Source organism: Leptosomus discolor, chromosome 5 (genome assembly GCF_034619465.1).
Source record: "Leptosomus discolor isolate bLepDis1 chromosome 5, bLepDis1.hap2, whole genome shotgun sequence".
NCBI classification, from domain to species: domain Eukaryota; kingdom Metazoa; phylum Chordata; class Aves; order Leptosomiformes; family Leptosomidae; genus Leptosomus; species Leptosomus discolor.
This window is the reverse complement of record NC_141395.1, coordinates 30,487,439-30,509,783: the sequence shown is the minus strand read 5'-3', so window position 1 is coordinate 30,509,783 and position 22,345 is coordinate 30,487,439. Positions and strand designations below refer to the sequence as shown.

Below are 22,345 nucleotides of genomic sequence, written 5' to 3'. Positions count from 1 at the left end.
TTGTAGCTCTGTTAACACTATTTTTGAAAGCTCTCATGCTGTGTGAGCTCAAATCCTTGCATTAATCTACTGCTGTGTTCATTTCACTGCACTGAAAAGCAGGGAGTTTAAATCCCCTCTAAACACCATTGGTGACACCAGAAGGCCAGTGTTTTGATCCAGCCCCATTAATGGTTACAAGTTTGAATCTAGACAGCAGGGGTCAAGGGCAGGAAAGGATTAGGAATCACAGCCCATGACATTAAGCTAGTGCTTTTGCCAAACTGGGAATACTGGAGCGCCCAATGTACTGAGTTGGGGTTTGTTTCCTTTTTCTGATGTTTGGATTCCAAAGAGTGGGCAACAGTGCTTATTTGTTTATAACATGATGAACTGGCTATCAGTGAGCTTTACTCCTTGATTTATCACACAGGCTGACTTAGTGAAGTTTCCTATGCCAGGTAGTACCATCTCACTTAGGAGACCCAGGCTTTACACTGGGCTTTTTCAGTTGCAGCAATGCCTTTTAAGTTAAGCCTAGTTTTTCACATATGTGCAGGCGTTGCTACGCTGAATGAGATTTAGAAGCTTTCCAGAGTCAACTTCTGCTCCCGAGTACAGATTTTTGTATCCGTTGCGTTTCCAAAATGTCACCAGCAGATGGAAGCAACAAGCAGTAAGCTCTGAAACGCAAACTTAAAATGCGTTTTGAAAATGCAGATGAAGTCTGCACTCCGAGTCCTTTTTTTTTTTTTTCTTTTCTTTTCTTTTTTATCTCACTTTTTATGCTGATGCTTCATTTAACAAATGGGATGGTTGGAAACTGAATTCTAAAACGATGAAAATTTTATTGTCATAATAAACTGCGTGTGGCTTTGATCCCAAAGGGAAGAGCAGCACTGTAACTAATGCGCAATATATGCTGGCCAGGCTGTAAGGAAACTTCCTATCTGTCTGGCACTGGGCACAGACTGCAGATTCCAGCCTGCCACACAGACAGAGCTCTACTTCTGTCCTGCAACCACGGAGACTTTGCTAATGAGAGAAGTTTTCTCTGTGAGCCTGCAACCCCAGCACCTTCATCCAGCAGCACTTGACATCCTCTTTCTCGCTCTTCATCAATTAGGAAAGTTTAACTTTTGTCCTCTGGCTTGTGTGCCTCATTATCAGTTCATTAGCCACTTCCACCTGGGTTTTCACAGAGAAAGGTATTTCCTCATTAGCACACACTGCCTTGCATATGGATAGAAAATAACAAACCCAAGCACTTCCTTTCAGATCTACTCCTATTGCTAAAAAAGCCAATCAATCAGCCCTACAGAATCCCATCATTTTATGTCTATATCATCATTGAAAGAGGATTAAATCAGTAGTTCATCCACTTTTTGGAATGGCATCCAAATATTCTTTATGTCTTCCCTTTAAGGAGTAGCTGCTTACATTGTTTTACAATTGGTTTAGATTGGTCTTAATCTTACAGTAGGGAAAATATTTACTGCTCTGTTCTTACCCTGCTCGACACAATGGGGCCTCAGCATTCTCTAAGGGTTTGCCTATAAGGGGCCAGTCAGGAGATTAATCTGAACTGATTTAAAGTGGATTAGTTAACTGCATTAATTCCTTGAGCAGAGACACACTGTTTTCTTACCCATATCTTCCATTTATAATCAAAGCTCTGTATACTCAAAGTGGCAAGTTTGGCAGTCCTCACTCAAGCAGAATTCTCCACTGAGAGATATGTTTGGACAGGGACAGCAGTAGTTGGCTCACTGGCTCTTACACTACCCCTTGTAGATAATTATTAATCTCTATGTTATATAAATGATAAATTTAAGTCAATAGGCTTGCTCAAGACAGCAAAGATTATAATTCAGGTATTCCTCCCAATTCCCAGTAAGCAAGCTGGTATTTCTATCTCTAATGTAAAGAAAATCCTATTTCCTCTTTGGAATGTTAATCCTGAAAATGCACTCCACAAAAACAAAGGGACATTTCACTTAGATATTATTGAAGCATTTTGCCCTGCTGTTATCAACTGAATGTGCATTTTTCAACTTCTATGTCAAACTCATTAAAGAATATTAATGTTAAAAGATTGCAGTAGAGTTAAGGTACAATATTTAAGTCATCTTGACATTTTTATTAAATATTAAAGGAAATTGATATATTGTCATGGAATGTTTCCATCTCATAAATCAAAATTTTCTGGCAGAAAGTTACAACATCTGAAAGTTTTTGGCTAGCTCTGTCAACAGGTAAAAATTTCTACCTCGTATAAAAAATTCTTATGCCTTTCCAAACCATTTTTAAAATTGTTTTTCTTCTATTCTGCCTGCATAGTTTACATCTCTACTCAATATGGACAATTTATTTCTACACTTTTATTACAGTTGAGGGGGCAAAATGAAGGAAAGAGGCTCCAGAGAAACTAGAGAAATGTTATTAGTGATCCAAGAGGAATGTTCTGCCAGAGTTAACTTCAGTTACTGATTTGGGAAGGGACTGTTCAAGATACTAATATATAACTTCTATATATTGGCAATAATTCCAGTGCTCTGGCACCTAAACAGTCATGAATCCTGTCCCAGGTTATATTGCCATTTACTGCTTTAGCAATTACCTTAGTATTTGGGTGCAGGAGAACACTTCAATTGTGAACTGTTACTTACCCTGTGATAGACAGGTTTCACAAACTGCTTGCCTGGCTTAATGGTGAAAGGTTGTTGCTGGAAAGGTTAAGTGCTGAAAGTTCAGTCATTTGCACTTTTTCAAATTGTCTGTGCATCAAGTCAGACACTGAGTGACCGAGCCCTTGGGCCTGGCACTCTGGAAATGGCCACGCAGGCAAAGGCAGGGGTGACTCCCACTTTGCCTGCAGCCAGCAGCTTCTGTCCCTGAATGATGCGGCTGGTGCTTCCAGGCAGGAAGGGAGGGCAGGTCCTCTCGGACAGTGCAGCAGAAGCCCCTGCTGAGCTCCTAGTCTACTGGCAACAGACCAGCAGCACTTGCCTCCTGGTGATCTCGCTGCTGTGGGGAATGCTTGTCCAAGTTGTGCTGGAAGAGACGTCTACACCACCCTTCCTGCTCTCCTTTCCATGGCTAGAGTACCGTTCATTGCTGCAGTCAGAAATGGTGCTCAGGAAAATGTAGCTGGGTAGAAATTACAGCCTTCCTGGTGCAAGAAAATGTCTCTGTTGGTCAGCTCCAAGGGGAAACCTTCCAGTCTTAAGCCATTGATTCATATCTAAGCCTGAGAAAAATCATGCTTTGTAAGAAAACATTTGAGGAATGTATTCCTCTACATTTTCCACAATGTTTAGAAATATGTCCTTGAAAAATGGCAACAACACAGCCTTCCCAAAAATGCAAACTGTGCAAAGTTTGAGTCTGGTAGAGATGTTTGAGTCAGTAAGTGACAAGAAGAGAGTGGGACCCAAGTGCCTTTGCTCCATCCCCAGTCTTTCTGCCAGATCCATGCAGAAGAGCCCTATGTGCCCACAGGGCAATACAAGAAGCTCAGCAGCCCCTTGGTAAGCCAAGACAATTGCTGGGGATTCAGGCCTGCAAACTCTTTCTGCTTCCTTTGTGTGAAAGCTTTAGGGACTGATACTGCTTTTATTGAAGTAAAACCTAAGACTCGCACTGTAACAGAAGGAGGCCCAAGGCCTATATTCACAGATGTATGAAAGGAAAGGGTTACAGAACTGGAACAGCCTTATTAACATCAATGCTGGTACTCAAGTCCTATAGGAATAATGTATATTTATAAATACTAAGATGACAGATTCTATAGGGCCCTTTGAAATTCTCAGCACATGTTTCTTGTAAGGGCTCAAAGAATGGGTTTTGGCTTGATTTTCATTTAATCCTGGGATTGCATATTACACTTTCTAGAACTGGTTGCTTCTAGGAGACCTCAGAGACTCCGAGTCATCTGTGACAGGTAAGCTACCTATAACGGCAATGTCAAAATCGCCTCTGGGTTTATTTGTTTCTTTATGCAATCATTTAACTTGAAATGAGCTCTTTTGGCAAGCTCAGGAAGAGCGAGATGGCTCTGTAGTAACAAGCAGATCTAACATCAGTTAAGCAACTGATTTCGAGAGATAGCAGTAGAGGTAGGCACATTGTGGGTTTATTATTCTCAGAGGAGTAGTGATTATTCTCAGATAAGCAGTGATTCAATGACATTATGAGCAGCTTTTTGCGGGGCACAGTTCAATTCAGAAGGTTGTACTTTCCCAGGCCCTCTTGCCCAGACTGAAGACAGACTTTGCACTGTCCCAGTTTTCTGGAAACAGACTGTAGGAACATTGCTCAACAGTGGTAAGGAAGACGTGCTAGGACAGCATTTTCACGAGACAATGAAATAATCTTGTGATTAGTTAGGAGGGGAAAAATCACATTCTTCAGTATCCAAAAGCAATGAGACTAGGGCTGTGGTTACATACCTCAGCTTGACCAGGCACACCAACACCACCCAATCACTCCCTAGTGTGCCAAGAGAAGGGAGTATTTTCCAAGCATATATATATGTACACACACACATACATAACGTATACATGTATCAGTGAAAGAAATTTATAATCAGGTAAAGTGCCCTAACCTAGGTCAGAGAGTCATTAAAATCAATTCCCCGCCCTATACTGATTTTGAGGCACACAACAGGCTTTAGAGATATGTGAGATATGTAGGAAGAGATTAGACAGGACTTGTCCTCATGATTGTGTTCAGGAACAAGTCAAGAATCAAGTATTCTTTGAGGACATAACCCTATTTTTCATCACTGCTGTTTATTATCTGTTCAGCTCATTGCTTAGGATCCAGCCCTACTTGGAGAGAAGAGTGCTGCCCTTCAGAGCTGGGTTTCCCTGCTGCTGTTCTGAATGGCTGAACAAACACGCTGAAGTTTTCAGCAAAGCACAGGTTGCTGAAATGCCAGCAATTGGCATGCACATCTTCAGAAACAAAGCTCAGCATGTCCCAAACCCTGGTAACACAGGTCCTGGAACAGAACAAATCCTCTCTCAGTCTGAACAAAGAAGTAACTATATTCCTTGCAACTCTGCTGTATTGCACTTCTGCTTTTTGGCCGTAATCCCTTCACAGGCCTCATTACAGCCCCATACCGATGGGTCGGCCCAGCGCCTCTGTGGCAGAGCTCTGGGCTGTATGTGGGCCAGCTCCAACTCTGCCTTACAGAGTTCCTTACACTGGTATGGCCGAATGGCTGCCTTGGTGTGCTTGGCTCTTGAGAAGGAAAGAGCTGCTTCATACGGACCACTCAGCCATGACTCTTCATGCCCAATTAAGAAATCAAAGAGGAGCTCTGTGCAGAGCTTGGCCACCATCAGGAAGCCTGAGCCATGGTGGGAAGCACTGAACCATGTTGCTGCCCAGTGTGGGAGCCTGCAGCAGCAGGGATCAAGGGGGCAGAGGGTCTCCAGTAAGACCCTGCCATGGCAGGGGCAGCCTGTGGTGCAGCTCTAGCAAGTGGCCTCAGGCTGGATGCTTTGGCTCCTTGTCCCATCCCTGCACCCCAAGGCAGCAGGGGTTGAACCGTTTTGCTGGAGGTAAGAATTCAGCAGTTACGTACCACAGTGAGGCCAGACACCTTTTATAAATCTGTTTCTCAGGATATCTCCCTCTCTCTCTCTCTGTGTTTTTCCCTTATTTTTTTTACATTTTATCTCCTCAATCCAAAGAAGTTAGCATGTCAAATGTCCCCTGTAGGGAGGGGGCATGCAGGGGCAGGGGGATCGCAGTGCCTGATGCCACTTGGAGGGGAAGCACCAGTGGGGGCGAGGGAGGAAGCACAACAAGCCATGCTCTGATGGGCCTCCTGATGCTGAAACATGATCAGAACAAACAAACAAAGTAAAAGCTGTAAAACTAAATTACTATTTTTATTTGCTTCCTTGTTGGTTTGTTTTCTCTCTTTCACTTCCTTGTCCCCAGCTGTGTGCTCCTCTAGAAAGCAGCCTCTTGGCATTGGTATTTGCTGGGCATGAAGCATGTGTGTATTACATCTATTTTAAGCACTCATCCTGAGAAACAGATTCATCTCTGTGAATCCCCAACACATTTTACAATGAGCTGTACTACTGGTACTAGTGTAGGAAAAGTGGAAATGGTATTTTCTGTAGTTTTTTAGTTTTGTCCTCTGGTCTGCTCAGTAGGCCAGTCAGGTTATTTTGTGCACTTGCGTTGTCACTGTAAACTGATAACATCAACCTTTGATATTCCAGTTATGACATGTAAAATATAGTCTCCCCAGCAACATTTTCCCTTTTACTGACAACCTTCTTTATAGAAAATAACAATTTATTTTCAAAATTCCTCTGAAAACATGAGTTTGAGCTGAAATCCTGGATGCATACACTCCAACATAACCAAACTCACATGGAAAAGCAAATATCCTGCAAAGCTATGTAGCTGGGGTGGGTTTATCCAGCTCCCCTGTGTCCCTCCACTATCTCTGCCTCAAGCTCTGAGAAGGCTTGGGTCAAATTCTGGTTCCATCTTTCTGGCTTGTGCTCATCTCCTATGCTATTTTTTTTCCTGTTTTCCTAGGCTGAGCAGGGTGCCAGCAGCAGAGGATTTGGCCTCCAGGATGCTTACAGCCTTCCCTCGAGGCCGGATCTCTGCGCAAGATGCACTTCTTCATAGCTTTTTCAGCCCTCTGCCTCCTCAGATCTATCAGGTTCCTAGTGGTAAGTTAACTCATGATTTTATCTCACCAAGAAAGAGGTACTGCACATGCTATTTATTATGAGTTTCTTCTGTACTTTGAAAGTCTCTGCCATTCACCCAAACATGTCTTTTCTGCCTGCCCTCCCTCCCTCCCCACTCCCGTATGCTCAAAGTTTACATCCCATTGCAAATTTGATAGCTTGTTTTTCTGTTTTCTTCCGCTTGACCACAGCGTTAATATTAGAAGGGGACCTGGGTGGGCTGCCACCATGGTACATTTACAAAGCGGAGGTGTATATGCTTTGACAGGTTTTCTCCCTTGGTCTGTAACCCCAGAGGCCTGGAGCTTTCCCTCGGCCTGGCTCACACTATGTATTCAGTGTAACTCACATGCTAGTCCCTCCTGATGTCCTGAATTCCCAGCTGCTCAGCATGATGTGCTAGCCCCAATTCGCTTGGACCACTCCTCCTGCTGCCTTTTGATGTTCAGAGAAAACAGCTGTTCCTTGTACCCTGTTGCACCAGTTCTCCCTCAGTTTTACCTGCTTTATTTTCTTTTTCCCTTGCTCCCTTCTCTTAAGAGCACAGCTGCATACACACAGAGCTATCTCTCCTGCCCTGAGCTGACAATAAATACGGGGTCTCTCAAGCTACAGGTTCTGTTCCTCACTAGGAAAAGCTTGCTCATTTTGGGCAACAGGCCAGAGAGCCCTTGCATTCCCCATTGCCTCCTGGGCACCTACACTACACTAGTGTAGTTCGGTGTTTTTTTTTAAGATGGGGCAATTAAGAAGAAGCCTTCTTGGACTGTGTTGTCAAGCTATTTGAAAACCTAATTTCTGGCTCCTGCGACACATCCCAAGTGAAGGAGCAGCCAGCTAGCATCTCTCCCAAACCGCTGCCCTTCAGAAGGTGCTCTCTGTGTGTATGTGCATGAGTGAGAGACATCTGCATTCCTTTTCTGTTCACCCAGCCACAGAGCACAAATCTACTTTGACACTTTTAGAAAAATGAAAAGATGGAATCTCGCAGGAGCCTGCCTGTGCCGGGGGGGTAGGAGGGGAGCATGCACAGCAGGAGGGAAGTTGACTTTTCTTTATACATATAGGGTTTTTTCCATGCAGAGTTTAAATTATGCCTGATAAAAGGAGTTTCGTGGATGTTTCAGCTCTTTCAAACCCTCCTGGCTTCCTCCCAATTAAATGAGGTTTGTCAAAGCCACAGGGCTCTGCTGCTGCCGGAGAGGCGGACAAGCACTTCCCGCAGTGACATCTCCAATCCCCAAGGGAGAAGATGAAAGTGTCAGTGCAGAGAGAGAGAGAGAGAGAAAAAAAAACAGGTACAGAGACAGACAGTGTGAGAGAAAGGGAGAGAGTGAGGAGAAATAGAAGGAATGAGAAAACAGATTGGCATAATGTGTCAATCTCTCTGACATGCTGCCAGAGAGGGGATAGATTCATTTCACCTGAGTTTATGCACTGTCCCATATTTATTATCCCCCATATTGCGGTGAGAAGTACCTTGTGGACAGGAAACCGCATGCCGTTATCATAGCAACGAATGTGTTGGGAACAGAATCAAAGTGCACAGGGCTGAAACAAGTACAGTATGATCATGCAAGACCATATTAATGAGTGACTCATTAAGCCTGTAAAAATTAGTAGGCAAGTCTGAATAATTTCCCATGTAGCCATCCCTATTGCCATAATCATGTAAGACATTTGTTCTCTTGTGTCACTTTGGCATCACACTATTTTGGAATTTAACTGTATCATTTTAAAATTCTTGTTGGTATGATAACACAGTGCACATTTTAAATATATGCTGTTCCCGCTTTCTTCTGGAGGATGCTGGCTATTAGTCCCCATCCTCTGAAGGAGAAAGTTAAAGCAGAAGGGCAAAGAATGAGGTGGAGATGAAAGGTGAAAAGAGGAGGGGGTTGATCCCAAGGTGTGTGAGAGAGTAAGAGGGAAACAACATTTGAAAACATAAAAGGTTCCCGTAAGAAATTATTTTCTTTTTTTATGAAATAATTGTATCCATAACTGTCATTTTTATAAGTTGCTATGACAAGCTGGAAGCTAGAGTATGTTTTTCAAGGGTCAGTTCTTGGGAAAAAATAATTGGGGAAATCAGTGTGTCGACGATAAGTACCCCTCCAAATAGCATGTGTCTGATTACTGAGGGGAATGCTAACGGCTAGAGGATGGCTGCTGCCCATAGGAAGGGGCAGAGAGAGCACGGGGCTCTCTGCTTCCTGGCGGTCAGCTCCTGCAGAGGGGAACAGGTTGCTGTTGCTTATACTTATCTGGATGCAAAGTGCTAGAAAAAAAGAGTAGCCCACGCTATAAGAGAGGAAGACCCTCTGTCTCCTGCGAGGGGCTGGTCCACAGATGGGCCTCTCCTACAGCTGCTCACTCCTGCACCTCTAGTGCTAGAAAGGGCTGGTAAGGCCCAGGTTCAAACCCCGCTCATGTCATTCTACACATGCCACCAGCACCTCTGGATATAGCAACAGAGGAGAGGAGCAGGGGATTCTCCAGCTTCCTTCCACTGTGGCTAGTAGCCTAAGGGGTGGCAGTGATGACCTTTTCTAAAACTGGAGCATTTGCTGTCCTTTTTCTGGGCTAAGCCGATCCTGAGACAATTATCTTTGTGAGGTGCAGCCCTGCACTAACGCATTTCTCATAAAACTTCAGTCTAACCCTTTGCCACCTGCTAAAGCAAAATGTTTTCTGTCCAATTAATCACTCCTGGAAGAACGATGAGATCCTTGAATCAAGAAAGCATGAGCTGTGATCTCAACTCAGTATCAGTCCTGAAGTGCAAAGGGTCTTCTGAGAAGGTATCTCACTCTGCTGTCAGACAGGCCAGACACAGTAACAATTGCAGCTTATTATTCTTAGTTATAGATTTAGTTTATTTTCCCTCTCTTTTGCCTTCGTGGGGTCGCAAGCAGGGCGGGTAAGCAGTGGGATTTGGGATTAGCACCAGTGCGCTCCCAAGAAAACATACTGCAAGAAGAGCTCTGGCCAAACAACCCAGACATACAGGCCAGGGAGGCCTGAGCTGGCACCTTAGATCCTATCCCCACGGGACTGATGTCCAGGCTCAGTATAGACCTTTCTCAGAGTTCAGGAGACATTCGACCCTGGGCATACCATCAGCATAGAAGTTAGTCATCAAGTCCAATTTGTTCTCTGTGAGGAGGATTGCATGTTGTGTGGAGGTGATCCTGGCTTTGACTAGGAGGGACTTGCTCCTTTTGGGTATGGCTGGTCTCCGGTTGTTACCTCCCCCCAGCAATCCAAAACCAGTGTGCTAGGTGGTGATGACACTGCACCGTTTCTCCCGCAACAGCCCACTATTCAGCTTTTCAGAGACAAGGAGGAGGAGGGAGGCTTGATGTTGACAGAGCACTGTCATTTTAATGCCTGTTGCATCTAAACTAATGCAAAGCAAGCGTAGGCAATGAGGAGGTTAAGGCTGCAAGCCATTCCCTCCGAAACCGTTTACTGTTAGGATTAGCCACCACTGGTAGATGTTATCACAGGGCACATATAAAGAAGAACTGGCTTTCATGGACATCTTGTTTGGGTTGGCTCGATTCCCTAGGTTCTTCTACATAGCTAAAAGGTTTATACAGTCACATTTTTTTACCTCTGTGCTTTGTCACCTCTGTATACAGCAAATGGATATCCTTCACTGCAAATCAGATACTGACACCTAGAAAGTGAAGTTCCCACCCTCACTTCACCTGGCCTAATCTCCACAGTGGTGGAAAGTCTGCTTGTGTAAATACTGACAGGATACTGAGGTTTTCTATTCTGTCATTAAGCCACCACCCTAGGAAAAAGCCATTGCAACATTACAGCAGATGTGTGCCAAGGGCACAGGCCTCTGGAGATGTTGCCCTGCTTAAGCCCTTCCCTGGGTGCTGGCCTGGAGCAGACATCATGCTGGCAGGTGCTGGGCCTTGCTTAGAAGCACAGGGTGAAGGGGAAGACAGGAAAAGAAGGAAGGTTTCCTTTGCTCCCTCCCCAGCTCATGCTCTTGCAAAAGCACAACTGGCACAAAGTTTGGCCCACATGACTTGTGGAAACAAAGTCCTACAGACATGGATCAAATGCTCTGATTCCCATTGATCTCAGGCCAGAGAATCTCTATAAAGGTCTTATTGTTCAGGGAGTTGAACTGCTCTTGGGGGGGAGTGCTGTTAATACCCTTCATGGAGGCAGACGCTATTGCATCAGAGGTTAGCAGATGTTTTTCTCTATTTTGCCAAATTGTAAGTTATATCTGAGGTTTCTTTAACTTCCATTTTCCCTTTAACACTCTTAAATGCAAATCTGAGAACATTTAGTTGTCTTGTTTGCTGTGAAAGACATCCAGACTGGAACTCCCATGTAGTCGTTTTCCATCCTCAGGTGCACTTCTGCCTTCACCCAGTTATCAGCAGAAAAGAGCAAATGGGGATGTAGTGATCAGATTTCTAAGGTACAAAAGTTAAAGCTAAGTTTGAGATTGTGACAGCAAGCAACCACGAGCCTAGGAACTCAATTAGCCTGAAAGACAACTATCTCATTATCTTTCCTAAAATGATATAAATACATAAGAATATAAAAATTTAAAATAAACTCTCTCTCTATTGACTGTCTAGATGACTGAATTTCACTGCTCAATTTCTTTAAACACCCACTTTAGTATTTATTTATTCTAAGCGTGAAGCAGCTACGATAATTAGACTGTCAGATTTGGTAAGTTAATGAGGAGTCACTGGAGTGGAAGGTTTTGCATTTGTGAGATTGCTGAAGGAGAGAAGCTCCGTGCCTTCGCTCTATCTCTTTTTTCTTTTTCTTTTTTTCTTCCTCCACTGGGTGGGAAGGAGAGAGCTTGGCAGTGCGTAGATCCATTTGAATCCTTTTGATTAGCGGGTTGCATTCCTACCACTGTTCTACCAAATAGTATTTTGCTGGTTGCTCCAAGAAAAAGAAAAAAGAAAAGAAACCGTAGATGAGATTTCTAGAGAAGGGTGCCTAGATTAAAGAAATAGTTTTCCAAAAAAAATCAGAAGGAATGGAGCTGTGAGAAATAGGATCCTGAATTAGTTTGTATTGTGGCTCATGTCACAGGAGAGCATTAGGAATGTAGCAGAGTGAGGGAAAAGGACCATTTTGCAGCTTTCTCTTTAACCTGATTCTTCCACAGGACAATCAGTGCTGACAGTTCCAGGAGTGACACTGCAACCTGAAATCTGTGACCTGTTTGTTTCTTACCGAAAAGGCCATCTCTCAGGAGGTTCAAGCAAGTTTTGGTAGAAAGCAGGGATGATTGACTAATTCTTGGGTAAGAATGTAGTTGCCACTGTCAAAGCTGCTGCCATCATCCTTAGCACATTAATCCCTTTGTATATTGAAGGTGGGAAAACAGAACTGATACCCAGGGCTGGATGACCACATCCGGGCTGAGGACAAAGTGGGGAATCTCATGTTCAAAGAGAAGAGATCAGCAAGCCAATGGCCCCCAGTGCACAATGCTCAGTGGTACTGTGGGAGGTTTGGGTTTGCTTCGTTGTATCCCCAAGCCTCAGAACAATGCCCTTTCCCCTGATGCCTCCCCAGTCAAAATATTGCTTCATTTCCCCATTGCTTAAACTGACCAAATTGCTTCATTCGCCTTTGTCCTTGTCGATGGGGTTCACATTTTATAGCTTGCTTGTTTTGATTTCACACACAATGGAACCTGAGCAGAGCTAGGCAAAGTCTCCTTAGCTCATAACATCCTTGGTTTTAATCAATCACATTTTTTAATATGACACACCTCAAAATGATGCTTCAGCATCAACATTTTTCATCTCCTTTTTGTTACAGAAGACCAGTGCTATTGAAAGAAATTACTGGAAAAATATCTTTTTATTATATCCTGTCTCTTTCTTTACTTTGTGCGTTTGTTAACAGCATGTGTCCAGTCGGTGTCACTGGCTGAGTCTGTGCTTGCAAGGCACACCTGGAAACTGATTTTGAGGCCAAATTAGTTTGACCGTCTTATTGTCTGCCAAGCTAAGAGGCAACCTAGCTGTGATAGCAGGGCAAACCTCAGCTACCCGTCTGTGCTTTCAAATTCATGTAGATGGCATGTACCTGCTACAGGATCAGGTCCCAGCACTCAGTGCCTGGTCTCACAGCTTCTCTCTACCCCATCTGCCCTTGTTAATGCAGACAACAGCAGGCAGACAGGACAGCCTTGAGTGCTTTCGAGAAGAACCTGACACTGCCAGCCCTGTGACCAGATTGCATTTTGGAGGCAGCCTGAATGCATTCGCTGCTGACCTGCTCAGCTAAGTGCAGACAGGGTGGCTGTTCCCTCTCTGTGATCAGCGAGGAACTAATCCTGCTGAAAAAGCTGTTGTCAGTTCCACTAAAGCTACTGGGACAACGTACTTGAGGAAGGCACTCATGCTTCAGTGTTCAATGAGCTTGGATTTGGCCAGTTTTAACTGATTTTGAGAGTATTTAACAAATACATAATTTAAAATAGTGAAACCGTGAAAATAGTAGGAGATACTTTTAAACATTCTCTTTTTTTTTTTTTTTAATATTAACCTGGCCTCGAAGTGATTGTGTCCCTTTTTTTAAGCTGCTTACAAAATATACTAAACAAGCTTAAATGTCAACTCAAGTTTTCTTCTGCACTTCATTACAGGAAAACATTCTATAAGTGACGGTGTTTGTATTATTAATACTCTTTTTAAAAAAGGCCTATGGATTCAGACATGCAAGCAAGGTTAAAATGAAACAGTAATTATTTTTGTCATTTTAATAGACTACCAATGGAAAGCAGGGGGTTCTGTATGCTTTTTCAAATCTAATCAGAGATAGATAGGCATCTAAAGCACAACAGCCTCATGCTGGCACATGAGAGAATGGAATTTCCTGGGAACATAATGAAACTGGCCAGCCTTCCTTCATTGGCCAACCTGAGTTAAGTTACAAAAATAGACAGAACCAAAAAACTAAACATACCAGACTCAATCATGAATCCATGGGCCCTGAGCGACGCAGTAAGGGATAAAACATCACAGGCTCCTCCTTGTTCTCCTTCTGGTTTCAAGAAAGGGAGAGATACTGCCAGGTGTCTATCCCAGGGTGATACACACTCCATGCCAGCACTCCATCCATTTTCTACCCTATTCCACCTCTTTCCCTCTACCTGCTGAGGAGGAACATATGGATCATTGGAATCTGCTTCTGTTCTCATGCTACCTCTCAAAATGCAGATAAATAATGCGGTGCCTCTCTACATGCTACTGTACTAGCTAAGTGTAGTTGAATCTACAGGAAAATTAGAGCTTGTTTTAAACTAACTGTTAACAAGCAAAGTAACTGAAGTCACTAGCCCCGCAAATATTTGTAATTAGGATTTATTTTTCCTTTTGATTCAGGACTTAGGCCATGGATTTTTATCCTAACAGAATTCCTTTGCAACAGAGGCAGATTCTACCCTCCATTACACCAAGGACCTTTGAAATAACTCTTGATATTGATGTAATGAAGCAAAATCTTTGAGAGTATAAAACAAGGGCAAAGTTTGGTCAGGGGATGTGCATGTATTTTAAAAAATCACCTTTCAGTAGAAGAGAATGAAATTGTGCAGATGTCTTGCCTTTTGTTTTTCAGAAAGCAATGTCAGAAAGATTGACTTGGCAACGAAGATGTAACAGCACAGTCTGGACACTGGACTTGCAGAATAAACTCAGCCATGTGTCACTTAATAGAGAGGTCCCTGGACCAGAAGATCGATGTACAAACAGGACAGATGGGGACTGACAATTGAAAGAATGTAGAGGCTGATCCAAGGCTTACAGAGACCTGTCATTCCTGGGGTTTGCCTACAATCTCCTTCAACAAAAGAGCTCCTAAGGGAAGGAGGGGATTAGTCAAAAGTTGGGTGAAGTCTCCAGGGAAGATGGTTTCTTGGATAAAGTTGTCAACAAAAGGAATTGTTTAAGACTATTTGTTATAATTTCCTAGAGGGAGCTTCTGCCATTACTAACAGGATTACCAGCATACTGGTTCCACACCAGCAGAGCATTAGACATGCGCATTGCAGGCTGGTTGCTTAGAGCTGGATACAGGGGTCTTCTTATACTGGGTCACAAATTCGTGCAGGTGTTGATGAGCAGAGGGGAGATGGCAAAGAATTAAGATGCAGCCGAACACGGGCCATTTTTGGTCCAGCTGTTGCAGAGAGTCCAGGCTCATTAATGACTTACCAGGGTGTTTTAATCTCCGTGATCTCAGGGCTGCTGAAAGACTATGAGAAGGAAAGCTAATCTGAGGTGAATGGTGATCAGGATAGATGGGGCAATCAGAGAGCTCTTTCCCAACTACAGTCACTGTGAAATTTCTCATAGAATTCTTCCTGGAAGATTCGGTAATGCAAGTAACTTACTGTGTTCATGCACTAGTCCACTTGGTTTCAGGTATCTGCAATACCTTTTCTCAGCTCTGGGACATCAGAAACCAGAAACCTTGGTGTAATCTCACAGCAGATCTGGGAAGAAAAGGAAGACAGATAAATCATTAAGGTGCAGGCATGCAAACCTTGAATACTACTTATTCATCTGAGTAGTGTCACTGGCATGACTGGGAGAACTTCTCTGAGCAAGAATTATGCAGAGCATTGAGGCATTGGAACAAAACCAGTCATGGAGCTATGGAGAAACACCAGAGAAATGGGTGGCAGCTATTGAAAGAGCTGGAAGGTTACATATTAGTGTAAGGGAGCTGCATCTCCAGCCCTACCCCAGTCCCTTGTTTGCTAACCAAACACTGCCGATCTGGGCAGGAAGCAGCACAACTGTTTATGTTCCCCTTTGCCCTTGCTATAGACATAACTGCAGGAATGTATAGATTAGCTACATAAAAGAGCGCGCAGACTATCTGCAGACTATCTGCTCAGTTAAGAGGACAAGAGGTATTCCTTATGCTATGTGACAGTCCTTAAAGTTCTTTGTCTTGATGAAAAGGCAAGCTATGTCCCAAAAGTGTTTCCACCTCTAGATTACGTGGACCCCAAACAGCACACACTCTCAAAGTGAGTGTGAATACCTGACATCCCTTTGCAATACTGAACAGAAATTTGTCAATATTAGGACCTTCTGCCTTTCATTTGCTCTGCGATGAATCTGGAATAATAAATATTACAGTGACCTCACAGCAGTATAAGCAAGATCAGACTAGAGTATCCTATAGAGTTCTACTTAGGCATGTACCTCTGTGTCAGCTTCCCATGTGCAGGTTTATTTATGGAGAGAAGGGCACTTGGAATCTTTTTAGGAGAAAACAAATAGTTCTTAAGCACACTGGCACTGGCTGTTGCATTGCAAAAGCTTCTAAGAACTGGTACAAATAAGAAGCTTTTCTAGGGTGAATGGCTGGCTGCGTAGGTAGAAGATAGCTCTCCACTCCTGAGTTATGCTGCACTGTCATACGCATGTTCAGAGCAGCTGTAGATGATGCCCAAGTTGGGACAGGGGTGTTCTGCACCCCTTTTGCACTCTTGGAGGTGGCTGGACTAAAAGCAGTGAAGTAGTAGGATCTCTAATGCTTGCCATGGGATGGTTATGGCTGGATGTCTGCTCCTAATTCCAGCCACTAAATGCTCAAGATATGTTAAATGAAAGGATCTGTTATGCATGGGCAGTGAGGGATCTAATGATGGGAACTGAATCACTTTCCTCATGATGTCTATCCAGAAGATCAGTTGTAAATTTCTTCTGCCCTGGAGCAGCAGAGAGAATGACTTTGCACAACTCTTTTGCACAGCTGCTACACCATAATGGCCAAAGCTCTTATGCTAAATTGCCAAAGGGTCAAATGATACCTTCTAGCTCTGTATCTGAAGGGATGGAAAGCCAGGAAGACCCTGGCAAAAGGATGTGGTGCACCCCAGCACTCTTCTGTTCATTAACTCAACATTGGAGGCCAAATGCCCTAAAAATAACAGATCAGAGAGAGAAATTGCCCCAGAACCACTCCTCTGCCAAACTAACTGGAGTATTGTTTACATCAGAAGTACTGATGTCAGTAGATTTTCCATCCCCTGGCCTGCACAATCTCAGCTGCAGAACCTTTCAGGGAAAACGGATGTAGTGTTGTAGTGAGTCAGGAAGAGTAGGTAACAAGAAACACATCTGAATTCATATATACCAAGTTAGTGCCATCCAAAAAGGCGGTCTTGCTTCCCCCATTTCCCTCCCTGCTTCAAACTTCACAGTCTTTCACTCTCTGGCACTTTTCGAAGCCCTTGATGAGCTGATTTAACTCACTAAACAGATGGAAAACTATTACCTCTTTTGCTGAGTTAGTTTTTCATTGCTTTAGTGAGCTGCATCAGATTATGAAGGGGTCAGAGAAGTACTAAACTTCATGCATGGCTGAGTGTGGAGTGGGAAAGGAGGAGCAGGAAAAACTCATGAAGTTCCGATTCTCTATCTCCAACCTGCTCACATCTAGTTCGTGTGGGTGGTCATACCCTGTCACATCTGGATGTTTGATGTTCTCTTTTGAGGTAATAACTGAATAGGTACTGGTAAGTAAGTGCTCAATACTGCTGTCATGTGTGTGGGCCCGTCTCAAATCTAGGTGTTTGCTGTTGAAGACCTCACAAAAAATCCCAGACATTGGCAGAGAGGTGCAGGACTGACCTTTCCTTTTTTTTCCGGAAAACTTTCTCTTGGCAGGGCTAGGACGCCTTGGTAAAGCAGATGAGAGTTTATGAAGTAAATGAAGATCATTGTGCTCGAGGGTCATCAAACTGTTTTTTCTCACCACCTGATAAAAAATTAAAAACAAATCTGAGATTTTGGAGAAATCTTTTAACATCCTCTTTTACGTAAAGAGAGTTTAACAGCAGACTTAAATATTTGCTTTAAAAACATCTTGAAGTAAATTAAGTAACTCCTTTCCCAGGCCAAGTTTCTGTTTTACTTCAGCCCAGAGACAGTTTGTTGGCCAAATTACATATCCCCGAGAAAAAATCCAAGGGCTTCCATACTTGCAGACCCCTGTCTGTAATGGCGCAAGCGGGCAATGCTTTTTAAAGGGGAGGAAAAAGCACCAGAAAAATCCCCTTCACAAGCCACAACTGCATTTGGGGAGCCCAGATGAAAGCCCTGATGTGGGTCATGTGACAGGTGTCACTTCAGTAATGATATTGGGGCAAAGATAAAAGTCCTCACCGACTGGTCATGTGACACTGCTTCATTACTGGCACAGCAGGTGGTCGGAGAGTCTCAATGCCTTTATTTTTTTATTATTTTTTAATTTTTTTTTATTCTGTGATAATGAGAAAATGTTTAAACTTCCATCCCTGTGTTTAAACACTTCTTCATGCTGACAGCAGCAGGAGATCCCTTGATCAGCTGTCAGATGGGAAAGTGCAATTTTTCTGGAAAGTAAACAGCATGTTTGCCAGTTGGAAGTCATTTTCTGTTTGTTGGGACCGCTAGTCATGGCGTGATGGAGCCATGTCACAGCATCTGACAACTCAGGAGCGGGGAATAGAAAACAGGCTGAGAAATGGGTTTTACACTCTGCCTCTGATAACAGGAGCTTGAGATTTTTGACACTTTGCTATTGTTATTGTGGGGAAAAAAACCCACCACTTATGGATTGTTTATGGAACTTATAAAGCAGTGGCTCAGTGTCAATGTGAATACATGGTACCTTCTAAAAGAAGCTCCTGCATTTTAATAGAAACCTTCCTAGCAGAAAAACAAAAGGGACACACAAAGGAACTGAGTGGGTGTGGAGACATGTGGGTGTGAAGGTGGCCAGATCTCATTCCCAGCTAAAAAGAAAAAACATTTTTAAAGTCTCCTTATCATTATATTAGAAAACTTTTCATGGCTCTGATGACCCATAGTCCTGGAGAACCCACTGGGAGTTTCAGGTGAGACAAGGAAGGCAAATGTGGTCACCGGGTCATGCCAGAGAACTCAAGCCCATTCTGGGATGGCTAAGGCCTGGCTGAAACCAGAGCTCTTACGGTCTCCTTCGGAAGTACCCTGGAACCCAAATAAGTTCACTCTAAATGCTAACCACATTTTTTTCTTTTCCTATTAGGCAAATACCTTCTCAAAGTCAATTCCCATAGAGAACAAGAGATACAGATATAATGCACATAATTTTAATTAAAATTAAGGTTTGAATGTGCATATGCAGAGGCATACACAGCATTTTTCCTATGCAGACATAGACAACATCTTATATGCAGAATCAACAAATCAACCTGATTTCAACACTTGGAAAGTTAATTACTCAGAGGATGGCTTGGATTGTGTATTAGATATTTGCAGCAATTATGTTTCATGGAGTCCTTGGTAGTCTCCCAACCAACACTTTCCTCTGCTGGCTGCACTGCAGCCTTCTCCCTCTGCCTAATGATCCCCATTACAAGCTTCCTGCCTATTACACTTCGTGAAGTCTTGGCTCATTAAATCGAAGTTTCAGTGCCCAGTTGGTATCTCATTTGCACCAGGAAAGACCTAGAGCTGGTGCTTTGGTTTCAGCTCCACACTCTTGAGTGACGCAGGGCTCTGTGGAGGCGGGTGGAGCTGGGGAGGCCACTGCCTGCCTCCTGCCCCACACAGCTGCAATTAGGGGCAGGGCTGGACCATCAGCAAAAATGATCCCAAGCAAAAAGATCAAATCAGAAGCTGGCCCTTTGTTAGCAGTCATTAAAAAACATTGCAGTTTTAATAGGAGCTTATTCAATTAGCAGACTAACAGGCTCCATCAGATAAGCTGGGGATTTCCCTGGGAATCTGAGTCACATATTGCCGAAGCCACTCTGCACCCTATGGTTAACCCTCTCTGTGCAGAACCAGAATGAAGAGGACAAATCCCAGGAAAAGATTTCGTTTGGGATTCTTACAGGGGAATGAAAAGCCCTCCACTGAGCCTCAAAGCCTCCAGAGGTGCCAGTGCTGAGTGTGAGTCACACACGCTGGAAGGACCCAGGAGGATCATGGCACCAAACTGTAGCTGCTGCAGACAGGAGACTTGCCTGATCTCCGATAAACATGCTGACATTTGGCAGCCTGACAGCTTCACAGTCCCATAAGAGGCTTCCTAATTAGAGCCTGGGTGAGAAATAATCCACAACTTGAAGTTTGTCTCTAGCTTCCTTGCTGTACATTTTTTTCCCTCCCTTTTTGTGCCTTTTCTCCCTTTTCAGTGTTTTCTCTCACACATTCTCAATACATCCCTTCCCCGCAGGCAGAAGCTGTTTGAAACACCAAGCAGGAGAAAGGGTCATTTTTGCCTGTCCTCTCAGCTCAGAACAGCTCCTAGCAAAAGCACCCTTCTTGCATTCCAGCATTGCCCTTGAAGGAGACGGGGAGATAAGGCAGGGGAAAGGACAGTACATGGTGAAGTTTATAATAAGACAGTCTGGAAGAAAAACAGACCAGTCCCATTCATTCCCAGTCAAACAAGTAGGGCAAAACTAGTGCTCCCAGCAGCAGGAGAATGGAGACTCTAGGTCTGGATCCAGCCCTGAATTTTGCTTTCCTCTACAGCAAGCTGGCCCTGAACAGCACATCAACATCCTGAGTCTTCAGGGTCAGCCAGGGTCTGAATTTAGCATTGCCTTCAAGATGTAGAGTAATGTGATGCTGCTGTATCATAGCAAGATGTTGATCCAGATGGTCATAAGATGAAATATATTTTTTTTTAGAGATATGTACTGTTAAAGAGCCAGGTCTTTTAAAGCCAAATCATATTCCACCCATTTAACCCCATCACATGCATATTCTCTGAATAGTTCCAGGAAAGGTCTTCAAATGCAATAGCCTCTGAATTTGAGATTATATCAACAAGCAACACCTGCTAAGACAAGTATAACTCTTTTACTGTATTTGTTTCCTAGAGGGCTATTTGCTGATAGTGGGATTGACTGTTCTCTATTTAATACCCCAGAGTCTTTTCCAGGGTAATGAGACAGCTAGCAAAGACAATAGCTACTGTATACTCTGCAATAGCTTGGATACAAATAGAAACATCAGAATCCACTTTATGTTAGAGAGTTGTTCCCCTTCACCATCCTCCTCTGTGAACACCTTATTTCCTGGATAGTCACCAGAAACAGGCAGAAACTTGGGATTCTCCAGTCTTGGCCATACATTACATTGGACAGCTCTGTGCGCTACCACCGTTCAGCAGGATCCCAGATGATGACATGGGACCAATACCTACAGATGTCTAACCATTAGCTGTCTCCAGAGGAAAACAATTTCATTCAAAATATGGAGTTGAAGCTATTTCCAGAATGAACATATTTATTGCTGAGATATACTGGAAGACCTCCATCTACCATCTCTAGAATTGAATATGAGTCTTATCCAGAGGACTGGGGGTCCTTAGAGAGTGTACTTTTTTGAGGTTTCACTTTGGGGGCTTTATTTTGATTGTTGACACCCAAGTGTTTCACGTGCTGCAGATGTCTATGTATTGTGTAGCTATGAGAAAAACATGTGGACCTACACCTCTGTACTGGGGAGAACGACCCTGCATTAGGACTGGAAAGGTCACATCATCCTCAACTGTAATGCCTCTACTGCTAAGATACTGAGGCTGAGAAAGTTGTTATTGAACTGATATTTCCAACAAACAGATGTCTATGAAGTAAGCAGAGCTGTTCCCCAAGAGTATAAGAGTAACAAATTCCCTGAATAGACTGCAGCTGTGTGTTTTCTACCATCCCTCTCCATAAACTGGAGTATGGATTAGTACACACTATTTATAGAGGCCAGCCCCCTCACTTGCTTAGAGCACCCCTGAAGCTGAGAGAGATGTAGCTGCATTCGTAGCCAGACACCACCTCCAGGGCCCATGTAGCATCATATCAAAATTTTGCCTTTCAGCATAGTAGAAACCTCAGAAAAAATTAGAGGTTGTTCTGGACCTAAAATATCTGGCTCCATCCCTGCCCTGTTTTTGTTTTGCATGATAAATGAGTACAGACATGAAGGAGGAGGAGAGCACAGACATGGGTAAAGCTCTTCTGGAGGACTGACTGCAGAGGCAATGAGGCAGAGCTGGCTCTGGGTGACTCGCTCCTCAGGTATCTGCGTTCCCTGTCATTGCAAAGTGAGCACAAACGTCAGAAGAGCAGCATTTCACACACATGCATGTTTGATATAAATAATTTTTAAAATTCAGGTGGATCAGATGCCATGAACAGGTACAATACCACAAGAGAGAAGAAAAATACTGATTCTTCTAATTTAAACTCCGTTTTTTCAGGGCTTAGAATTTCAGTCATTTAAATCCATTTTAGACTAAGTCTTACAAATAAAAGTTAGCAGCCTGGAGGAATTAATTTTTTTATTATTTTATTTTAAGGGATTAACTCAAGCTGATAGATTCAGAGCATTTTTTAAGTTTGTTGGTTTCAGATGTTTAAAAAGAAATTTAAAATAAACAAACAAAATCCAGTTGAAAATTTGGCAAGGGCTGAATCCTTTGGGCAAAATTTTCCCAGGAGAAGCATAGATCTCTGATAAGCAACAGAGGAGATGCTGTATTTCACAGCTGCAATGCAGATCTGTGGCCTCTCCAGAGACTCCCACACACTAAACAGGGATTTCTTTCGTTTAAATGCCAGA

The 22,345-nt window shown here is 43.4% G+C and overlaps 1 protein-coding gene across 1 annotated transcript in view; it reads left to right on the top strand.

Moving 5' to 3' along the window:
• The window catches only part of CDK15 (cyclin dependent kinase 15), a 34,710-nt gene extending 22,720 nt beyond the window's left edge, over window positions 1-11,990 (top strand). Inside the window, exons 10-12 of the mRNA XM_009958206.1 lie at window positions 3,874-3,922; window positions 6,553-6,692; window positions 11,881-11,990. Coding sequence (XP_009956508.1) covers window positions 3,874-3,922; window positions 6,553-6,692; window positions 11,881-11,990 — 299 coding nt within the window. The remainder of the gene's footprint in view (window positions 1-3,873; window positions 3,923-6,552; window positions 6,693-11,880) is intronic.
• The last annotated feature ends 10,355 nt before the right edge of the window (window positions 11,991-22,345 follow it).